The sequence below is a fragment of the Metopolophium dirhodum genome, chromosome 3 (genome assembly GCF_019925205.1).
Source record: "Metopolophium dirhodum isolate CAU chromosome 3, ASM1992520v1, whole genome shotgun sequence".
NCBI lineage: Eukaryota > Metazoa > Arthropoda > Insecta > Hemiptera > Aphididae > Metopolophium > Metopolophium dirhodum.
In genome coordinates this window covers 8,834,568-8,857,607 of record NC_083562.1, presented here as the reverse complement: position 1 = coordinate 8,857,607, position 23,040 = coordinate 8,834,568, and the positions used below count along the sequence as shown (strand labels likewise).

Sequence of the window (23,040 nt, the reverse complement as noted above, 5' to 3'; positions counted from 1 at the left end):
AACAGCAGTAACATTATCATAAAATATACCTGGTAATATTGTCATTAGGATGGCAAATCGTCTTCGTTTAGAAGTCAGAACCGATTTTCGCATTCAATGTTTTTATAGAATTGAATTAAAATTGAACACACCAATCACAAAGACTGGGTCACTTGCCCACCTTTTTTTCAATTGTATTTTGGTGTTCATTATTTATATAATACATAAAATTGAAGCTGATATTGAATTATACAACATAAACACATATTATTTGTAATTAATGCAATTTCGTGCAGGTATAATACATAAAAATAATACATAGGTAATCTAATTTTTATACAAATTTACAATTTACATTTTAATTATTAATAATACATGAACATAATACATACAGGTAAATAGGTAATATAATTTTTAATAATTACAATTTACAATAATTATTTAATCTGCAATAGTTGTACTACAGCACAACATACGGCTTAAAAATTTTTTTGTGCGAGACCAAATCGTTCGGCGTTTTTGTTTCATGTTTTTCCCGGTGACCTGCACCGAATCCAGACTCCTCGAACCGGACGGCACATCGCTTTCAAATTCGATTGCCGCAATATTCGGCATAGAATGATATGTCGCGACGCCGTTAAATTCTGCACGGCCCGTGCAGCCCTCATCGAAAGAATCCACGGATCGACTGGCCGAAGTCGAAGTCATTGATCGGCGTCCATTTTGTGCCATTTTATCGGTGATTACCGGGTCCACTATTCCGAAAGGCGAATTCTGCAGCGGCAAGTCTTGTGTACAACCGGCCAGCGGCAAGTCCTGCACGCAAGACGCGACCAGCTTCCGCATTATCGACACCGTAAATTGTTTCACCAAATCGGTCAGCACTTTATTTTCCTCCACGATCGCCGCTCTAACGTTGGCATAATACGTTGTCTGTAATCTTTTTGCGGCCATGGCACCGTAATATTTGGCTCGGCTCGAGAATCCCCCGTGGAAATCCATTGGCCGGCTCAACGACATCAAAGGCGGCATTATGTACGCTCGGCGTTTCCGACGAACCGTTTTTCCGACGACCAGCGGCAAGTGCTGCAGACAAGCCGCGACCAGCTTCCGGAATATCGATTCCGTTATTTGGTCTATTAAATCGGTCGGCGTGTTCTTTTTTGCCTCGATCGCCACTTCAATGTTGGCATAATACGTGGTCTGCAGTCTTTTTGCGGCCATGGCACCGTAATATTTAGCACGGCTCGAGAACTGGATTAGCATATTTGAAGACATTTCTATTTTAAAGAGAAAAAGGCGAGTAACTGTAAGCGCAATCTTTAAGCAATAAATTATGAAGTGAAAGACAAATGTTATTTTAATAGTATAGTTGACCGTTCTCATGGAAACTATATATATTTAAATATTATGGTTTTTAATATTATGTATAAAATGTTATGACATTGTTTTATTTAGCAAGCATGAATTAGCATGGTAAATAATCATACACCTGATATTTAACTGTAGCTATCAGGTGTATGATTATTTATTTATGGTTTATAATAAAAAGTTCAACATTGTATATTATGCATATGACATTTAAATAGTAAATTTATTAAATTGTTTTTAGCAATCTCCCAATATAAGATTCTAGGTTCCAGTGACTACAATCTAGCAAAAAAGAAGATAAAATATTCAATCACCGCTCTTGGAGACTAAAATATGTATACCTACAGTTAGTATACAAGCATCTCCTTCAGAATAATTACACTATAGTAGTTTTGTGAACACCATTAGCATTGTCTAAACTTTAAAACCATGTCCATTATTAAGTAAAACAACAACGATATAAGTATAAAGCAAATATTGCAAGACAGTTGTAACTAAAGAACCTGAATTCAAACCAAGTACCTAAAAATTAAAATGTGGTTCCCGGGTAAAATAATTGCATAAGCTGCAACTCTTAGATATTATTTCGTTTAAAATAACCAGGGGAACATATCAGAAGATAATGATAATCATGATCCAGGAAATTTAGTAGTCTATCCTAATAATATACTTGAACAAAAACAGCCAACAAGAAATATTAAGACGAGTCCATAATTGTTAACTGTATTAAGCGAAAAAAAATATTATAATTCATCATAATGTACCTTATTATTTATTATTATCAATTAGCATGTATTATTATTATTAGCAATGGTAAATAGAGAGTTGTTATATTGTATATCATATAAATTTTTTACTACTGTCTCGGCCTGGCCCATTTAAAACATTATCTTAATAAAAGACAAGTTTTAATGCTTAAAACAGAAAACAACTAGGTTTAAATTTTAACATCTGTAAAAAAAGAAAATGTATACATTTTTTGGCTCATTGCTTATTTTTAAATAGATATATAATAATTTAAAAAATATATTAGTATCACAAAATATGTAACTATGAATTTACAATTTTTTGAAATCTGTTTTTTAGAATTTACACGATTATTATTAAATTATTTAAATATAATTCTTTTATAGGTCTTATATAGAAAAGAACACTGTTCATGAGATATTTTATGTTAAAATATATACACATTATTATACAGAAAATAATCAAAAAGATAATTTTTAATAATGTTAAGTCTTTTTAGAATTTTTTTTTGTTTTTTTGGGTGTACAATATTTAGCCTCCATTCTAGCAAAAAAATTATCCATTTGTTGTTCACGTTCAGCAGATCGCTTTTTAATAGCCAACATTAAATCATTAGAATTATTTTTTTTCTCATTTTGTACATCTATTGTGCACTGGGCTTCTTCTCTTTTAGCCTAAAATTAAAAAAAATACATCAAACTAGGAATAATAATTTCTAAAATTATAGTTGACTCACTTTTGCTAATCTTTTTCTTTTTTTCGAAGGAGGTTCATTGCTAAATGCTTTAAATCTTGGTAAATCTTCTTCTTCAATGATTTTTCCTAAAACCTCACGAAGACGATCTTCCTCATACACAGAACTAAATGGAACCATGTTTATAATAAATTCCATATCTCCTTTCCCTGCTAAATATCCTTTTTTAAGATCTCTTTTTTCATCATCTGAACCTAAAACAGATTGAATGACATTTAAAATAACATAAAACGATACCTTTTAAATAGTATATACCTTTATACTTTAATTCATAATCCCTGATTTCGTTGTCAGTAATTTTTCTAAAAATTGAACTCCAATAGGTTTCCCAAGGGAAATCTTCTGTAGCAGAGTTGGGATCAATATCATCACCAACACATCCTACAAAAACAAATTGTTACCATTAAATTAATTTTAGATATAGGTAGTAGCACTAACAAGGGTGCGGATTTATATACAAATGCATATTTTTACATATTTCACAAATTTGTAAATATTTTGTAACATATTTTGGAGTATCATCATTCATACATTTTAATATTTTGTCATAGTGAACAAATCAGCAATATATTATACAATAAACACAATCATCCAATAACATCAGTATATTTTTAGTCTTGTATTAAATAATATTTATTTATGACTGACAATAGGTTCTCAACTTATGGCGATAGCAATTGGGTTTAAGTAAGTGTTTGGCTTTAATTGTACACAAATTTAATTGGGAAATACTAAGTATAATGCAAAAACTTGAATCAATAGAACAAATTAAAATTCATTAATAAACAAATAGGGAGGTATCTCATAAAATAAAATGGACCTTTTCCATTTATTGACTACCATTACTATTTTTGGTTTTTCTGTTAATTCACTATCGTTGTACGTGTAACACATCATATTAAGAGTGGATGTATGACGGTTACCCTGTAACCAACTTAAGGTGGTGTTGCATAGCAAATCGAGGGATATTTTTGATTTTTTGTTCAAGCGCAGCGAGCAAGTGGCAACGCGGGCATCACTGACATGGTATATGTACTAACACTTAGGCTCACACTAATACCATTGAGAGTTCTTGGGGCAAAATAAAACCACGGAATAAACAACAGTGGGGTACCTACCAACCAATGTTGAACAGTTATAATAAATAAGAAAAACAAAATAAAGTAGTGGTAGTGAATAAACGGAAAAGGTCCAAGGAAATGTATATCGTTATAGAAAAAGTTTTATTCATTTTCAGACAATTTAACAACATAAAGATTGACACCCTTCTAGAAAATTGGAATTATTGGCTCTAGATATTATAACATGTTTCAAATATGTCCCAATTGGGTACAGTTAATGTTAAGCAGTTTTAAAAATATTTTGAGACCTAATAGGCGACATTGAACAATAAATAATTTAAAGAAATTATATTTATTCAATGCAACACATAATTTGAGTTAGAAATTACCAAAAATTATAAAATATACTTACATATATTTGTATTTTAATTACATATAAATTCATTCCTTAGTACTGACTAATTAATGATTCCATTATGTTCGAAATATATAATAGCACAATATCAAGATATCAACATAAGAATTTTGTTCATATTACAAAATAGATTTTAGTTGGAAGAGGGGGAGAACACTTACAATTTAAGTGGGAAAAATATTATTTGTTGAAAGAGTAGATATATTGGAACTTTTCTACTTTACCGGGCATCCTTTTTTATGCAATTTTTTTTTTTGAAACATATGTATGCTGACAACGATGGTGAAGCCAGAATTTGGCACACGGACTTAGTTTTGAAGTTATGGCTTAATGATTTTTACGCATTCTCCTCGGGTGAACTTGGGTTTTCAAAAATATTGTTTATAGAATACGTTAATTGCCAGCGTGGTTGTCATAGTATGGGCAGTGATTACATGTTTTGCGGCACTCGTCGTTTCGCTCCGCTAATCTAAAATATCCCTCGACTACCTATGCAACATCACCTCAATTAGGTCACAGGGTGAGTTTTGCGTCACTCATCGATAAAAAAATATATCAATATTCTAAAAGTCGTAGTAAGTTAGTGCGATGCGTAAAAATCGCTATACAGTGAACTTCATTAGATCATAACTTCAAAACTAAGTCCGTGCGCCAAATTCTGACTTCACCATCGTTTTCAGCGTAATTAACTACATAAGTTTCAAAAAAAAAATTGCAAAAAAAGGGTGCCAGGTTAAGTAGAAATATACTGATATATTTAAACTACGAAGAATTTAAATAGTTATTAAGTAGGTAATTGGTTAATTATAATTTATAACAATAACAAAAGAATAAAAAATGTAAATATGTATGATTATCACTAACGATTATAAATTAATAATTTATTAAACAAATAAAGCTAAATGTAATGTAAAATGTAAACACTACAATCCATAACTTACCAGTGTCATCATAAAGCTTTCTCTTGTCAGCATCATTTAGCAGTGCATGAATTCGACTGATAACTTTAAATTTTTCAGTAGCTTCAGTTTTTTCGTTTTCTGTTACTTTGTCAGGATGGTATTTCATTGACAATACATAATACGCTTTACGAACTACAACAAACCACAACAATTGATAAATATAGGTAAATTTTAAATCCATCTACGTTTAGCTGTAAGTTTGTAATAACACTTAACACAGGAGCACAATCAGGCCCGTAGCTAGGGCACAAGCGAGACATACATGCGTCGCTTTAGGACGGCGTAGTTTTAAAGGAATCGAAGGCGGTAAAATTAAATAAATATCAGCAGAATGGCATTAAAATGTTCACTTTAGGGCAATAGGGCGGAAAATATCTAACGAGGGGCCTGAGCACAATATCTAACCTTCTTTATCTGTAGCATCCTTTCTCGTATTCAACACCTCGTATAGATTGTCGGTGTTGAAATATTTACGGCAAAGTTCTAATAACGTGGTCATGTTGAAATCGTGAATACAATTTAAAAACTATCAAGCGATATTGATAACTTGTATCGAACGCGTGTATACCTACTAAGACAATAATAAAATGAGCGAATTGACAAACGTAAAGATATGGATCAAATAATTGGAAATTTCAACTTAACGTTAATTCAAAAGTAAATAACGAACTACGAAGCACAAAGCGTCGAAGCCAGATGAGTATAGTATAAAACATGAATGACTATTATTTAATATTTATTAGTCAAATTATACTCTTTTTTTTTTTATAGGTGAATGATAAAAAGGATTGAAATGGCGGGTAAAAGTAACATATGTTTATTGTCTGTGTTTAGTTCAGTTACAAGCGTTTCATGATCTCTTCCATGACGACGAATTGACAAAATAATATGTGTATGGTATACTTGTCTATGGGTATACCATGTACCAAGTATATTTTCAGACTATACAGTGTACAATATTCAGAAATATTTTGATAATAAGTAATAACCGGTCGTGTTGCCGTGATGATGATGCCGATGATGGTTGGTGACTTGGTGTCGTTACAATTTAATTTTTATTATAGCATTCAGCATGCACTTTGATTTTTGAATTTAAATTGTCTGTGGTAAAAGTTAGTTTAAATTAATTGTCTGTGGTTTCAACTTATGTTTTGAACTATTTCCATTATTTGAATATCTTTACAATATGACACTTGCTTGATTTTCAGTTTGTTCTTTAGTTTAACTTAATTCTAAGAGCAACATCAAAATGAGTACACACGTTAAAGGATCCTGTGTTGATGTTTTGGTACAATCAGTTTAATTTAGTGTAAAAATATAGTTTTTATATTGTTTTTTTTATAGGATTTTAAGTGTTCGGCATTCTGCAATCTTCGTGTTTTCAATGAAGGACACCAATTTGACACATCTACTGCCATGATCATCAGTTCTAACCGATATGGAATAACTATTGTTGCTTCTCCCAATCAGCTTTGCAGTACGATATATAATTTTCTTTTATAAAGAATTAAATTTAAAAAATTTATTGAATTTTAGATGCAATTGGTTTTACAATTTATTTTTTTTATTGTAAAATACATAATATTCATAGTACCTACCTTATCATCTTTAATTTTTGTGATTTATTTATTATTAGAAGTTTGATTTTCAATATATAGTATTGTTGTTATTTTAGTAATACTTACAAATAATATCTGAATGTAAGTAGTTAGATCAATATAAAAATTATATAACTTTTCATGTATAATAACATTTTAAAATTCTAGTTTTTAAATAACCTATATCTTAGGCATGACTAAATAAACCGGCATGTCAGCTTAAAAACACTGCGCATAAAATTGTGATAAAATGTTCCCCAGACTTGGAATAAACGCTAAAATTGTACATTATAATAATAATCTACATTATACATTTTATATTATTTATTCCATTTCTGAGGAACATGTGCAACGATAGCGAAAATGAAATTTTAGCTGACATGCCTGTTTATTTAGTCATGATCTTAGGTATCACAACTTTTTTAATTAAGTCTAACAACTTACCATAAATATATTAGTATTTAAAGGCTATATTGAATCAGTAATCTAAATTAAAATTTCCCAATTATCTTAGTATTTTTTATGAAATGGAAATTATAATTTTTTTATAGCATTGCCTACGTTTGCATTTAAATTCAAATTCTACTAATGATATTTTATATAGTCATTTATAAAAGCATTAATATGTGATCTAAACTATTGACAAACCATTATTACTTTTTTAATTTACCTAACCATGTAATTATTTTGTTTTATTTTTATAATTGCCTGTAGGAGTTAAACTGAATTTTTCAACTGTCAAAATACTTAAATTAAATTTAATATTAACACCAAGTTAAAGTTTAAGTTAATTTATTTATTGGTTTACTAAAATTTAATGGATCAATCATTTTCAAAGGACTAACTATTGTTTCATTAATTGTTTAGTGTTTGTTTAAGAAACTCGGCATAAGAGTTGTATTACTTTAATGAATATTTAAATTTTGTTTAGTTATTTCAATGAAACATGTTCGTCATCTAGTTGGCGATTTTGGCGTTGAAAAAAATACATTGACAGATTTTTTAAGACGTGAAATAGAATTAGATTATACCCCAAACTTTTTAGACCTTAATTGTGATGAAGCATATATAGCAGTTGCGGGAATTTCAAATTCAAAAACCTCAATAACTATTTACAATGTTGAGGATTTAATTTCAAAAGTAAAATATAATAATAGTTATTATATTATTATTACTATTATAATCATAATCATAACCCAACACTTCATTTCAGAATTGCGTTTCTCCGTTAGCATTTGTTGAGCTTACAGCTATCCAGGAATCACATGTAATAGACATGTCATGGAATCCAGGTGTTCAAAATTCTTTGGCATGCTGTTTGTCTGATGGATCCTTGCATATTATAGAGTTGAAAGATGGTGGAATGTATAATGTTGTCAGTTTACCACCACAATCAAGTACACTGTATGTAAATTGACACGGTATTAGGCTTATTTTATTTATTTCATTATTAAAATATATTTTTTAGATGTTTGAGTTGGAGCCCTAAAGGAAAACAAATAATAATTGGTAGTTCTAATGGGTCTTTAACACAGTATAAACCTGAACTCAAAGCTATGAAGCAGTATTTACCACCAACCGATGTAACGGGAAATGTAAAACCTATTAAAATAAAATGGATATCAAATTTTCAATTTGCAGTTGTTTATGATTTTGTGGATAACACAGATAATCAATTAAGTAAGTTATTATATCTTGTTTAAAATGTTTTAATCCTTATTTATATTCTATAGATCTTTATATTCTCAACACACCAAAAAATGCACCAGTGGAATTTATTAACTTTGAACAATATGTTGTGATGAATTCTGAACAGTATAGATTAAATCAATATTATACAATATTTCAACAAAATTGGTAAATTAGACTTGATAATGTAGTTCTATATCTTGACATAATTTATTAATTTGCTTTTTAGGAATCTTCTATTTGTCGCTTCTTCAAATTGTACAGAAATTGGTGTTATGGGAATAAATAATGAAAACCAATGGCAATGTTGGGTGTTAGAAACAAGACCAGAGTTACCATACAGACTTGATAAACAGATGTATCCTTTAGGAATGTCATTAGATCTTTCTTCTCAAATGCAAATAAAACAATGTAAATATATTTTATATTTTTTCTATTTTATTTTTAAATAATCTTATTAAAATGAAAATTGTTACAGTATCTAAATCAAATGAAGAAATATTTCTTGAACCAATGCCAGTATTATGTGTATTATCAAGTGATGGTATATTATTTATGTATCATATTGAAAATCAGTTAACTGACTACAAAAATATATGTAAACCACCAACAGAAATATCAGATAATATAGTCTCTCAGTTATTTACTACCAATTCTAAAATAGTAAGCATAAATTATGTTAATTAAATATTTTAATATTTTATAATTTTTTTAAATTACTTAGTTATAACTACTTTAATTTTGAAATCGAGTGACGTCTTAATTGTCCCTCACACAATCCATAATTTAAATATTTTGCCTTTAGAATTTAGGTATAAGCATTTTAACATCAAGTTAATCATTAAGGGGATATTACTATTTTTTCTCTCTGGGTCATGTCTAATACAAACAGACTGCGTTCACACAAAATCATTCATATTTTTAAATAATCTTGAGTAAAATTACCCATTAAAAAAAATATTGAGATATATATTGGTGAGTGTTTGACATATTGATTTGTCTAAATATTGTCTACAACCAATTTATAATTTTATTAATTTTACAAAAAAAAATTTTAAGTAAAATAATAAAAAGGTGGATAAGTGGATGTCGCTCTGCTATTCAGTAGGTTACAAGTGGGTCACTGTAATGAATGGTGTTAAATTTGAATTCAAAGATATAATATCATTGTATAAGATAAACGATTCTGAGCGAAAACGGTCAGTCAGCCTATGATATTACCAAGTATATTTGATGATATTATTGTGAATAAAGTAATTTATAAATAAGCTATTTACATGGAGCCTTGTTTTCAATTTTCAATCCTTACTTATAAAAGTTGAACATTTTATAAATTTTTAACAACAAAATAATTATTAAATTTTAAATTTGATCAATTTTGTTAAAAATTGAACTTTAAATGCTTATAAAAAAAAATTGTCCCTATGTATTTTTAATATTTCTTAATTGCTATTGTAACAATATATCAGGAACCTATAATAATTATTGATGTTTATAGAAAGAAAAATTAAAAAAATTGAAAACTGACAATGTCTGTAAACAGCTCAAAAAGAGTCAAAATATTTTCAAAATTATATCGTGTATAGAAAATGAAAATATAAACATTCAGTGAAATGTTCATGTATCTACAGTTATTTATTTTTGAATAACAACAAAATAGCAAAATTGTTACATGAGAAATCGAGAGAATATCAAATGTAAAAATATAAATTTCAAATGCCCATAAAAATTTAATTTGATTTTCTTGTAGACATTTTTTTTTTTTTTGATAAAGGTAGACAAACTTATGGATAATCTTGTATTACATTTTCAAATCTTAGATTTAAAAAGAAAATTTTTTATGAATTCTCAACTCAAAATAATTTGGTGATTTTTCTATATTTTATCAATATTTGAACTTCAAATGCTTATAATTAAAAACTGGGACTAATCATTTTTAAGTTTTGTCATCTGCCTTTTAAATGATAATCTAGGAGCCTTCTATTAAATTTTCAAGCTTTTTTACACAACAAATAAAATTGTATTGATATTTATAGAAAAAAAAACTAAAAAAAATGGAAACTGAAAAATGTCCGTAAACAGTTCAAAATATTTGGAAAATGTTATGGTGTATAGAAAATGCTAATATAAACATTCAGTCAAAATTTCATATACCTATGGTTATTTGTTTTAGAGTTGCATCAAAAACCAAAATCGATTTTCTAAAACAGATTTTGCATAATAATTCCCGTTTTTCCTTAATTTTTGTTTTGTTTTTCATGTTGCTTTTGAAAACTACTGGGAAATTTTTACTTGTGACCCCCCTAAGTACTAACTAGATTCACTTTCCTATCAGAAAAGTTACTGTTGAAGAAAATCCAAGCACTTTTACTGTCCTAAAAGGTGATGACAGACAAAAAGTAATAATAAAATAATAAAAAAAAAAACATCATTGTAAAATCAATACATTCATCGCTTCGCTCAGAATCTAAAATATTAAGCTTATACATCAAAACTTCAAAAATATTATTTTCTATAATTGTTTAATATGTGTTCTTACTCAAAGACAATTCAAAAATCATAACTAATGTTTTTTTCGTGAACGTGTTTCATTTATGTGGTCTGTAGGTCTGAGATCATAGACCTTATACTAATAGACTGGCCATTTATACACGTAGAACGGTCATCGATAGAGCGCGCTCTTCATGTGTGGCTTGTGACTGCACCATAATAATTATTATATATGTACTCGACGGAGAATGACAACACTGATGTGATTATACTGCATATCACTGCTGTGTCAGACCGGCTACTACAGCTACTCTATTTTAGGCAAGGCCAGTCTATTAGTGTAAGGTCTGACATAGAAAAAAAATATTGTGCTGACATCATCTCTTTGTTCAAATAATGTTTATTTTACTAGTTTTACTTTTCATGAGGAGAGAAAACTATTGATTAACATTTGATTTCCAAATTTTTTGCTATTGACATAAAAGAACAAATTTCCAAATTAATTATAATATCAATTAGTAATAACTGTGAATATTGATTCCTACTTGTTTAATTATTTTTTAATTATATAATATCAGACTTGTGTGAATTTAAATTATTAAATAGTAATCAAAGTATACATTAACATACCTACATAATATATAATATTATGTTCTGCAATTAAGTATTATCATTATATACTTTGTAATTTATTTTATAAAAACTGTTTGGTGTATTGGTTGCAGTATAATATGTTAAAATATTAGTAAAGTGCCTATTTAAAAAAAAAAAATTGTGTATAAGCTTCCCATGTATTTGTTGTCTCCGTCTTACACACGTACGACATAGCACATTTTCATTCACTAGTTTCAATTGTGTGCTTTTAGTTTTGATATTAGAGTGAATTTTACCTATTATCAAAGTTTTAGGTAAAAACATTATTTGTGCTTAAGATTCGGAGATTTTTCAATTTTTAATTTTCAATCGAAAAATGGGTATGTGAAATATTACAAATTATAAATTCACATATCTTGCTTGAAAATTGAAATATTGAACTTAAGCTTAAGCATAGATAATGTTCTTACCTAAAAGTTTGATAATCGTTCAATTCACTCTAACATCAAAACTAATAACAGCACACAATCAAACTAGTGAATGAAAACTTGCTGTCGTACGTGTATAAAACGGAAACAACAAATGCACGGGTAGCGTCCTCTTAACATATTATATTATAATTTATATTTAAGATATATTATTCAATTGATAGATTTTTTTTTATTATTATTTAAACTTTTGTAAACTGTATGCTAATTCAAATGTATACAATTTGAAACAAACTTGAATTTGTGTTAAGAATATTACATGTTAATTGCATGAAATTTGTTTTAGTTGTTTACTTATAAATGGTTTCAAAATGTTATGAAATAAATTATTAATTTTTTTTTGTAGAATAATATTGAAGAAATTGAACAAAATGTGGCTGAAATAGTAGAAATAATAGATGTTGTGTAAGTAAATAGCTAACTATAATTATAATATTTTAATTTTGTTAAGATTTATTTTAATAAAATAGTTTAGTTTATACTGTTAAGGGGATTCGATACTGTGATTTTCTGTTTTTGTCTAACACACTTCAAAGTTTGAAATTTCATAATTAATCTGAACTTCAAAATAATATGATGATGTATGAGTGAAACGGAGGGACCTTTAAAGGAAATTTGAGATAATAATAAAATATGCACAGACTTATGACAAAAGTTGAAACTTCAGTCTAAAATATGAAATGAATTCAAAGAAAAATATGATATATCGACGCCCCAGTTCAAAATTGTAACAACTCAAAATATTGGTATAATGTGTTTTCTATATTGTTTCTCTATGTAACATATTGTAAATTATAATATTGAAAATGCTCTCTCACAATCAATAATTTAACTATATTTTATTGCGTTCTTGAACTGAAATCTATAAGATATCATCAGTTTATAAGATGGTGTACAAAACTCGGATTTGTTATATCTCGAGTTGTTGCAGTTTTGATCTGGGACGTCGATATTATCATGTAATGACAATTTTTCTAAACTAAAAACAAAGTAGATTCATTTTTTTGTTTTATTATGAAATACATTTGAAACCTACCATATGGCATTGTGCCTTCTCTGGTTTTTTATTTGTTTTACTTCAGCTTTTACTATTATTTGTATTGGTCTCCTATAATTTCACATTAATCGATAATGTTTTTTATGCAGTGATGAAAAAGCCAGAGGAGATCATAATGAATCGGTGCTTGCCAGCTATTTAGAAACATCAACTACTTCTCAAGTTGAACAACCACAAATATGTAATCTTTTTTTATCATGATTATTCTATACCTGTATATGTGATTAATGATAATCATTAATTTTATAATTTAATATTAGTGGATACACCAACAATTTCAGTAGTCAAACCAAACATTCCCGAAGTGTATACTGAAACTGTTACACCTGTACAAAATACTCTAAATCAAACAAATCCTGATAAAAATACATCAACAGATGAAACTGTAAGTCAAGTTATGTTAAAAGAAGTGTTGGAAGATGTACAAATATTCCAATTACAATTAGAGGATATCTTGAAATTATCATTAAATACTAGTAAGCTTAAGGTAAGAAAAATCTCATCTAATGTAATATTATATTTATTGAAGTGTCCATTTTTCATTAATATTAATAGATTGGCAATGAAAAAGATAAAGAAATACTTATGAAAAAATGGACATCATTGGACTCGTTTTTTAAAGAATTGAATGAAACCAATCGCTCACAGTGGGTGGAAAGTAAAGCTCTTCAAAAAGCGGTATTAGATTCTATTGCTTGGGTCGAGGACTCAAAATCTCGTATATTCTTTTTAAAAAATCCAAAGTAATGAATTTAAAAAAAAAAATTGCGCTTTTTAAGTTAAATTAATATTATTAATTTTCTGTTAAGATTTAAATGTCTATTGAGAAATGATAGTGATGAACCATTTAGTAAAACACTTTTTGACAATATAGAACGTACATTATACTACATCGAAACTCAATTGACACATGTTGACGATCAATTGAAAGCTAGATATGATAGTTATAATCCAAATAATAAGTAAGTTGTAGCTTTTATTAACTTGGATTATTTAAACATCCTTTATTATTTTATAATTTTAGGGAGTTGAAAATACCTTGTTTGGAAACTATATATAAATCATTGGTCGTAAATACAAATATAGTGAACAAACTAAAGGAGAAGATTAATTTTCTATATAATACTGTAGAAGAAATGAAATATAGAACATTTAAAAAATTGTCGTTAGCACCTGATGTTGTGCAAAATACTTCTAAATTAAATGAGTCTCGGTTAGTAAATGTTTATTTTTTTAATTTTCATAATCTAATATAATATGATATTTTTATTTTATACATTTATTCCATAGTGATGTTGGCTTATCAAAACTTTCAGAACAGTTATTAAAAATTACTTTAGACAAAGACGGAGTGTCTGCTATTAATTCATATAATGTTGCAAAAAAGTACTCTGTATTATCGGCCAATCAAAGAGCACTTTCAGATTCCAAAGTTAATAAACTTCAAGAATGGTTGAAAGATTTTAAAACAAGGCGCACAAAAATAACCAGATCCCAATATGCAAATATAGATCTCAGCAGACCTGTGTGTAGCACACCTTTAAAACCGGTATCAAAACCAAAAATGCATGAAAAAAAAATTGATTACATGCCTTTTGTGACAAAAGATAGTTTTGTGTCTACTTTACCACAACCGTCTACATTATTGAGCAAAAACTATAATGCTAATGAACAGAATGTCACAGATAATAATTTACAATCAACATCGCAGCTTGATTTGACACAATTCCAAAAGCCTTTAATAATACCAACCACACAACAAATAAATGGAGTAACCCCAATATCTGTAGCTACTTTTACTCCAGGATTTGCATTGGGGTCTAAACCTTTGCTTACAAATACTGTCTGGAATCCAATGGATAATTCATCAACTCCTAAGCCAGTTGCACCAAATGATTTCTCAAATAAATTTGATTATAAGGCTTTCACTAAAGACCCAATTGTTTTTAGTTCTGTTAATCCATTGTTTGCTAATAATGTGACTAGTACTGCAGTTTCTACTAGAGATCCTGTAGATTTTAGTTTAAAATCATTAACGGCTACACCTATAAATTTCAGTAGTTCTAGTAATATGGTGTCCAATAATTCTACTTTAGATATTATTTCAGGAACAACAGAAGCAAAAGAAAAAATGCCATTTAATTTTTCCCAAGTATCTACAGCAAAATCAGAAACAACTGTACAAAAATCTACCGGTACAGTGAACTTTGATTTTGCTGGTTCTATTAAAAATAAAATGGACAATCCAAATGATATACCATTAAGTTTTGAAACACCAAAACCCTCAGAATCTTCAAGTATATTTTCTGGATTTGGTACTGAAAATAAATCAAAGAATAAACAAGAAACAGTTTCAGAAAAAGATGCAACATTAACTACATTCAAGTTTAGTTCAAAACCAACAAACCCAGATACAACTTCATTTTCAACATTCAGTTTTAACGCATCCAAAGATAGTGTTTTAAAAACTACAGAATCAGAAACCAAATCCTCTTTTACTTCCATACCAACTACCACAGTGACAGCGTCGTTTAATTTTTCACATCCACAAAAAACAGTTCCTATAGTTAGTGAGCCAGTAGATTCCTCCACAGTATCGTCCAGCTTTGGAACTGTTAAAACTGCCCTTGATTTTAGTACTATATCAACAACTGTAGAAAACAGTGTTACTGAAACCACTTCCCAAGTTTCTGAAAGTCCAACTCCAATTATATCTGAACCAATTACTCCAGAAAATGAAGAGTCTCCAAAATTTCCGGTTACTGCGAGCAGTTCACAAATTTTTGAAATCCCAACAACAAATATTTCAATGTTTGGTACGCCTATCAACTCAACAAGTACTACAAGTATTTTTGGAAATTCAACTATCACAACAAGCCAAGCATCAATTTTTAGCACTCCTACTAACAAAACTAGTGCCCCTTCGATTTTCAGTACACCTACGAGTACAACTATTGCCCCTTCCATTTTTGGTGCTACTACAAGTACAACCAATGTTTCTTCAATATTTGGATCACCAAGCAATACAAGTATGGCACCTTCAATTTTTGGTGCCTCATCTACTACAACCTCATCATCAATCTTTGGAAACCCGATTAAAAGTACTCCGTCTATATTTGGCACACCATCTACAACTACCGTGTCTTCTATGTTTGGATCGGTTACAACAACAAATACTACTAGTGGTTTTGGATCTCCAGCTCAGACGACAGCGTTTGGTGCTCCTGTTACAACAACTTCTTCAATATTTGGTAATCCAGCTGCTCCTGCAACAACAAGCTCTTCAATATTTGGTAATCCCGCCAATCCTGCTACAACAAGTTCTTCAATATTTGGTAATCCCGCCAATCCTGTTACAACAACTTCTTCAATATTTGGTAATCCAGCTGCTCCTGCAACAACAAGTTCTTCAATATTTGGTAATCCAGCTGCTCCTGCAACAACAAGTTCTTCAATATTTGGTAGTTCCGCCAATCCTGCTACAACAAGTTCTTCAATATTTGGTAATCCAACTGCTCCTGCATCATCCGGTTCAATATTCGGTTCAGCATCCACAAACACGTCATCTGTTTTTGGAGCGCCAGTTACAACTAGTACAACATCGTCTCTTTTTGGGTCTCCTTCAACAACAGCTGCATCTAGTGGATTATTCGGATCAGTAGCTGCTGCTGCTAACCAATCATCATTTGGTCAACCTTCATTAGGATTTAGTTCTCCTGGATCAGCATTTGGCAATATGTCTCTTTTTGGCCAACCAGCATGTAATCCATCTCAACCAGCAAATAGCTTTGCCCCAGCTGCCAATCCTTTTGCTGTTAATAAAACTCCTTCAAGTACACCATCGTTGTTTTCTAACCAAAAATCAGTATTTGGCCAACCAGCTGCAAGGTAAATACAAGTTACAGGACTTATACATTTATTAAATGTTATTTACTTTTTTTTAAACTTGAATCCAGACCAATATATTTTATAATTTATGATGCAGTTACATAGCTTTAAATGTTAACATTTACCTGTTAGCCAACTTAATAATTTTATTTGTTCTAGTACACCCAATACAGGTTTCGGAGTACCAAATTCTGGATTTGGTGCTACTGCCAGTACCGGATTTGGTAGTCCCGCTATGGTTGGTCAATCAAATAATTTAGGTTTTGGATCTCCACCCATGTTTGGTAGTATGGGTATGTATATAATATTGATTTTTTAATATTTTATTCTGCTATTCAATTATTATATCAATTTAATTTTTAGGAACTACTTATGAAAAATCATCGGGTTTTAATCAAACACCTGTGTTTGGAGGAGCTGCAACCTTTGGATCAACAGCTCCAACATTTGGACAAAACGGTACTATATATTCAAACTTATAACTTACATTATAGTGTACTAATCAATATCTTTGGTGAACATAATATTATATACATGGTAATGTTTTACGTGGTATCGCAGCATAGTGGCAAACTTTTTGCGTCTTTATCCTCCCCATGTGGCATAATTTATTGAATATTATTTATAGCATTTTATTTTTATTTTCTGTATTTGTTAATTGAAACTACTTCAATGTCTTTGTCAATGCTTATCACAAGTGAGTAGTAGGGAGATCATGTGATTTATTTATCTATAAATATATCATTATATGCATGATACTACCCCCCCCCCCCCCCCCTTCTCCAAGAGGAGACATGTGCGGTGGAGTGGGACCTAGTTGGAAACCGGATGATGTAATCAGACGACAGCACGGGAACTTGGTGATTGTGTAGAACCACACAAATTGTTTGCACTTTGCTATGAATTGAACCGATGACTGTATGAGTTGTAGTCAACTGCGTGACCCACTTGTGTTGTATGATCTGTCTAGTAATTGTTTTTTTTTTTATATAAGTAATTGATTCTGATCTATATAAATTGTGTGGTGATAAGTCAATTGGTATCGATGGACTATCTGGTGAATGCTATTATTATTATTATTATTATATATTCAGCATAATCCTACACATTATGGCTTTTATTTTGTAAATCGTTGCATGAAGGTGTATATCCTGAAATATTAGGTTAGCATAGTTAAACCTTTCTTTAAATCTGTGAATAGTTTTAATGTTCTCAACTATCGACCAATTTTAATATTATGTCATATAGATAAATTATTTAATTCATTATTCTTAAATTCAATCAAGCCAACGGTCAATTCAATGTTAATTAATGAACAGTATCGTTCCACCCCCTCCCCCCCTGGATAGTCAACAAAGACTTGCAACCTTGTTTTTTCCAATTATGTATTAAAAATTGTTCATAGGTTGTTGTAAAATACAGATTTTACCAAAGGATTTAATGCATTTACTTTCCTAATGGATGTTTTGTTGAATTCTGTAAATAAATTCTGAATAAATTAAAATATAAATTATGATTTTGCGTTTTCCACAAAACTGGTAATATAGCCACAAATTATTATATTCGGTACTAAACTATAATAATATCGCTTGAGAAGTTGGTTGGCAAATAATGCTATACAGAGATTAGTTTATTATAGGTATTATCACTTATTAGTTATTCCTTTGTAATGGAGGCTTTCTATGTAAAATAAAAAAAATAAAAGTTATTAGTATTTGTTATTTTGGTCACAACGGTTGAGTTTTGTTGATACCATGTCAATATTTTATAGTGCTAATAGCTGTAATTTAGATTTATTTGATATACATTGTACAATATACTAATAAAGTAATTCATTTTATGTATATATATATATATATATATATAAAGTATAATAATTAATTTAGTATTAGGCCATTTGGTTTAATCAGAATCAATTAATGATTTTATTTGGATTTTATTTTCAAGGCAATAGATAACTATTGAATTTGATTATGATGGATTGTAAAATTGTTCTTGTTATTGTTGTTATTATTATTGTTAAACAACTAACTACAGATCCAGAATTTATTTTAGTTTATTGAGAATTTTTCATTTTCATTACCTTTGTAATAAATTGTTATAATAGCTGGGAATTTTGGATTTGGTTCAGCTTCTCAACAGCCATCGACTGCATTTGCTTCTCTTGCGACTCAAAACACTTCTCCAAGCTTTGGTAATATAGCGCAAAATCAAAACACTGGTTTTGTGTCTCCAACCACTCCAGGATTTGGTCAACCACAACAAACAAGCCCATTTAAACCCCAAGGAGCTACATTTGGGTAAATAAATATTTTCTTACCATCTTACCATTTAAAAATACCAACGAAGTTAATAAAATAAATATTAATTTTTTTAATGATATTGTAAAAATAAATTTATAAACTGGTTCATCTGTTACAAAATATAAACAAATATACATAAATAATAAATATTATATTAATGTTTAATTTGTTTTAGGGGAACTTCATTTAGTTCTTGGCGCTAAGGATAAAAATCTAACACCTACAATGAACGATATCCTGACTTTTCAATTATTATATATATATTCTAATAACACGTATATGTTAAATTTATTATATCCAAAGTTGTAATTATTCTGTACACATTTGTTGAAAAATAAAATTAATGTTTATTTATATAATACATTACTAAATTATTGTATTATTAATATTATTTTTCATAACTTGCAGTATTGTTTTGTAATTATTTTGTATATAGATATTTAATTAATTTCATTAATATTGAAATATTGAATACTTAATTAATAAAAGTAGTTAAAATTTAATAAAGGTACTTACTATTTAGGATGCTTTTTAGATTGTGACCGGAGTCTGTATTTTCAACTTTTGGTTATTTACCATTTCTGCATATAAATATATCAGTGGTATAGTATGAGCTTTGGTGACCCTATGTTCTATAAGATAATAAAAATATTGATTATTAATTAGTAATTCTAAGAGCTAATAAAAAAAAAACTTTTACTATAATATAGGGGTTTGATATATTACTCTTTTTTTCTTAGCTTCTAATAAAGAATTACTGTAGCTCGATAGTTAATGTTATTGTAGGGCTGGTATTTCAATGAACTGCATGTTTTTCCAAAGCCTACTCTTGATGCTCTATACTAAATATTACTAATATTATATACTATAATATTATATTATTTTAATGTATATTATCACAAAAGTAAGTAAAAATAGTGCTCTATTATTAAATTTAGTTATTAATAATAGTTTATTTAAAAATTAACATTTTATTGACTAATCAATATATTTTTTAGTTTCATAACAAATAACTAAGTGTAACAACTAATTTATTTTACAATGGTGACAAATGTTTAAAAATAAAACTAATTACAATAATATTTTAAAACTAAGTATTCCTTTACAGCGGATTTTTTCACTGGTGTTGAAAGTGGATTAGTTTTGTAAATAACCTTCTTACTCTTTTGTCTATTTCGTTTGAAGTTGTTAATATGATGGATTCTTATGGTTATAAATAGGGAACGGATTTTAATTTAAATAAATATTTTTACGTAATAATAGCATCGGAAAGTTTACGATACATGTATACGTTTCATTTAATTTCAAGTTATCTGATGCTAATTTTATTTTAAATATTTTAGAATAATTAAATTTTTTTACAAATAAATACATAAATTATGTAATATTGTAGAATTTCCGTGTATATTTTAATTATTTTACAAATTATTCGATCACGTTATTTTCGTATTGTGTCCGTGTGTGTAGTTTGTATAATATAATATGGTTAACTGTTTAAATATGCCCAAAGTAGCTCGCACAAAAAGATCAAAAGTTAGTATTTATTTGGAAGAATTTCCGAATGAAACTTTTAGGAGTGATGAACAAGTTTTATACTGTCAGTCTTGTGATAAATCAGTATCTATCGACCAACGTGGTCAAGTTATTCAGCACATCAATACCAGTAAACATAGAGGCAATAAAGACAGAAAGCTTATACCTATTTCAACAAAATTTTATTTCTATATCATCCGCATCTACCAATAGTAAGTCAGTTTTTAATGATGATTTGTGTCATGCACTAATACGTTCAGACATTCCTCTTTATAAATTGAAAAATGTTGCATTTAAAAATTTTATGGAAAAATATACTGGTCATAAAATTCCCGACGAGAGTACACTTAAAAAAAAATATGTTAGTGGGGTGTATGAAGAAACTATTTCGAAAATTCAAAATATCATTGGAGATGGCCCTATTTGGGTTTGAGTAGATGAAACAACAGACGCCGAAGGTCGATATACCGCAAATGTTATTGTAGGAAAATTGAGCACTGAACCATCTAAACTATTTTCATTGTGCTGTGAAGAATTAGATAAATGCAACCACAAAACTATACGTCAATTATTTAATAATGCAATGAGTGTTATGTGGCCGAATGGTATAATACACAATAATGTACTTTTACTTTTAACGGACGCCGCGCCGTATATGTGTAAGGCGGGAAAAATGTTGGACACATTTTATCCAAGAATAATACATTTAACTTGTCTATAGTACATGGTTTTCATCGTATAGCTGAAACAATTAGATTTCAATTTTCAGAAGTTGATTCGTTAATTTCCAACGTAAAAAAAAATATTTTTAAAAGCGCCAAGTCGTGTACAAACATTTAAAGATATGTACCCGGATTTAACTCTACCTCCCGAGCCTATTATAACTCGATGGGGTACGTGCCACGTGGTTATCAGCTGTATTAAATTATTCAAATAACTTTGAAAAGATTAGAAACGTCTTAAATTTAGATCCCGAAGCTGCAATGGCAATAAAAAAAAAAGTGGATAAGTGGATGTCACTCTGCTGTACAGTAGGTTACAAGTGGGTCACTGTAATGGATGGTGTTAAATTTGAATTCAATGATTTAAAATCATTGTATAAGAAAAACGATTCTGAGCGAAAACGGTCAGTCAGCCTATGATATTACCAAGTAAATTTGATGATATTATTGTGAATAAAGTAATTTATATATAACCTATTTACGTGGAGCCTTGTTTTAAATTTTCAATCCTTAGCCATAAAAGTTAAACATTTTATACATTTTTAACTACAAAATAATTTATAAATTATAAATTTAATAAATGTTTTCAAAATTTGAACTTTAAATGCTTATAAAAAAAAATGTTGCCTATGTATTTGTAATATTTTTCAACTGCTATTAGAACGATATATCAGAAGGTCCCTAATGTCTGTAAACAGCTCAAAAAGAGTCAAAATATTTTGAAAACATTATGGTGTATAGAAAATGCTAATATAAACATTCAGTGAAATTTTCAAGTATCTACAGTCATTCGTTTTTTAATTACAATAAAATAAGTTTATTGTTACATGAGAAATCGAGTGAATATCAAATGTTGTAAAAATATAAATTTCAGACGCTCATAAAAATTTAATTTAAGTTTCTTGTAGACATTTTTTTTTTTTGATAAAGGTAGAAAAACTTATGAATAATCTTATATTACATTTTCAAATCTTAGATTTAAAAAGAAAAATATTTATGAATTCTCAACTCAAAATAATTTGCTAATTTTCGAGATTTTTCCGTATTTTGTCAAAATTTGAACTTAAAATGCTCATAAATAAAAACTGTGACTGAGGATTTTTCGTCTGCCTTTGAAACAATAACCTAGGAGCCTTCTATTAAATATTCAAGCTTTTTTACTCAACAGATAAAATTTTATTGATATTTATAGAAAAAAAAAACTAAAAAAATTGAAAACTGACAATGTCCGTAAACAGCTCAAAAAGAGTCAAAATATTTTCGAAATTGTATGGTGTATAGAAAATACTAATATAAACATTCAGTCAAAATGTCATGTCCCTACGGTCATTTTTTTTAGACTTACACCAAACACCAAAATCGATTTTCTCGAAAACAGATTTTGCGTAA

General features: G+C 28.8%; 2 protein-coding genes across 2 annotated transcripts; one reads left to right on the top strand and one right to left on the bottom strand.

Annotated features, from left to right (window-relative positions):
* Positions 1-2,555: 2,555 nt before the first annotated feature.
* Positions 2,556-6,046, bottom strand: LOC132940438 (dnaJ homolog subfamily C member 9-like). The gene is made up of 5 exons (XM_061008052.1): positions 5,695-6,046; positions 5,269-5,421; positions 3,107-3,232; positions 2,834-3,045; positions 2,556-2,771 (listed from the first exon to the last, which is right to left on the bottom strand). The coding sequence occupies exons 1-5, from the start codon at positions 5,786-5,788 to the stop codon at positions 2,583-2,585; spliced, it is 774 nt and encodes a 257-aa protein (XP_060864035.1). The 5' UTR covers positions 5,789-6,046; the 3' UTR covers positions 2,556-2,582.
* Positions 6,047-6,268: 222 nt separating this feature from the next.
* On the top strand, positions 6,269-19,749 carry LOC132940435 (nuclear pore complex protein Nup214-like). The gene is made up of 19 exons (XM_061008048.1): positions 6,269-6,577; positions 6,634-6,766; positions 7,819-8,027; positions 8,101-8,291; positions 8,356-8,567; positions 8,621-8,744; positions 8,806-8,987; positions 9,055-9,239; positions 12,495-12,553; positions 13,295-13,386; positions 13,466-13,692; positions 13,761-13,948; positions 14,015-14,167; positions 14,230-14,418; positions 14,496-17,093; positions 17,253-17,386; positions 17,457-17,552; positions 19,201-19,393; positions 19,572-19,749. The coding sequence occupies exons 1-19, from the start codon at positions 6,539-6,541 to the stop codon at positions 19,597-19,599; spliced, it is 5,232 nt and encodes a 1,743-aa protein (XP_060864031.1). The 5' UTR covers positions 6,269-6,538; the 3' UTR covers positions 19,600-19,749.
* Positions 19,750-23,040: the final 3,291 nt, after the last annotated feature.

Excerpts from the sequence above, each read along its gene's own strand:
- LOC132940438 (XM_061008052.1), bottom strand. The coding sequence starts at position 5,788 with ATGACCACGTTATTAGAACTTTGCCGTAAATATTTCAACACCGACAAT. Across the intron at positions 3,046-3,106 it reads TTATGAATTAAAGTATAAAG|GTTCAGATGATGAAAAAAGA; the intron begins GTATATACTATT and ends AATCTGTTTTAG. Across the intron at positions 2,772-2,833 it reads AAAGAAAAAGATTAGCAAAA|GCTAAAAGAGAAGAAGCCCA; the intron begins GTGAGTCAACTA and ends TTTTAATTTTAG.
- LOC132940435 (XM_061008048.1), top strand. The coding sequence starts at position 6,539 with ATGAGTACACACGTTAAAGGATCCTGTGTTGATGTTTTG. Across the intron at positions 8,568-8,620 it reads TAACACAGATAATCAATTAA|ATCTTTATATTCTCAACACA; the intron begins GTAAGTTATTAT and ends TATATTCTATAG. Across the intron at positions 8,988-9,054 it reads TCAAATGCAAATAAAACAAT|TATCTAAATCAAATGAAGAA; the intron begins GTAAATATATTT and ends AAATTGTTACAG.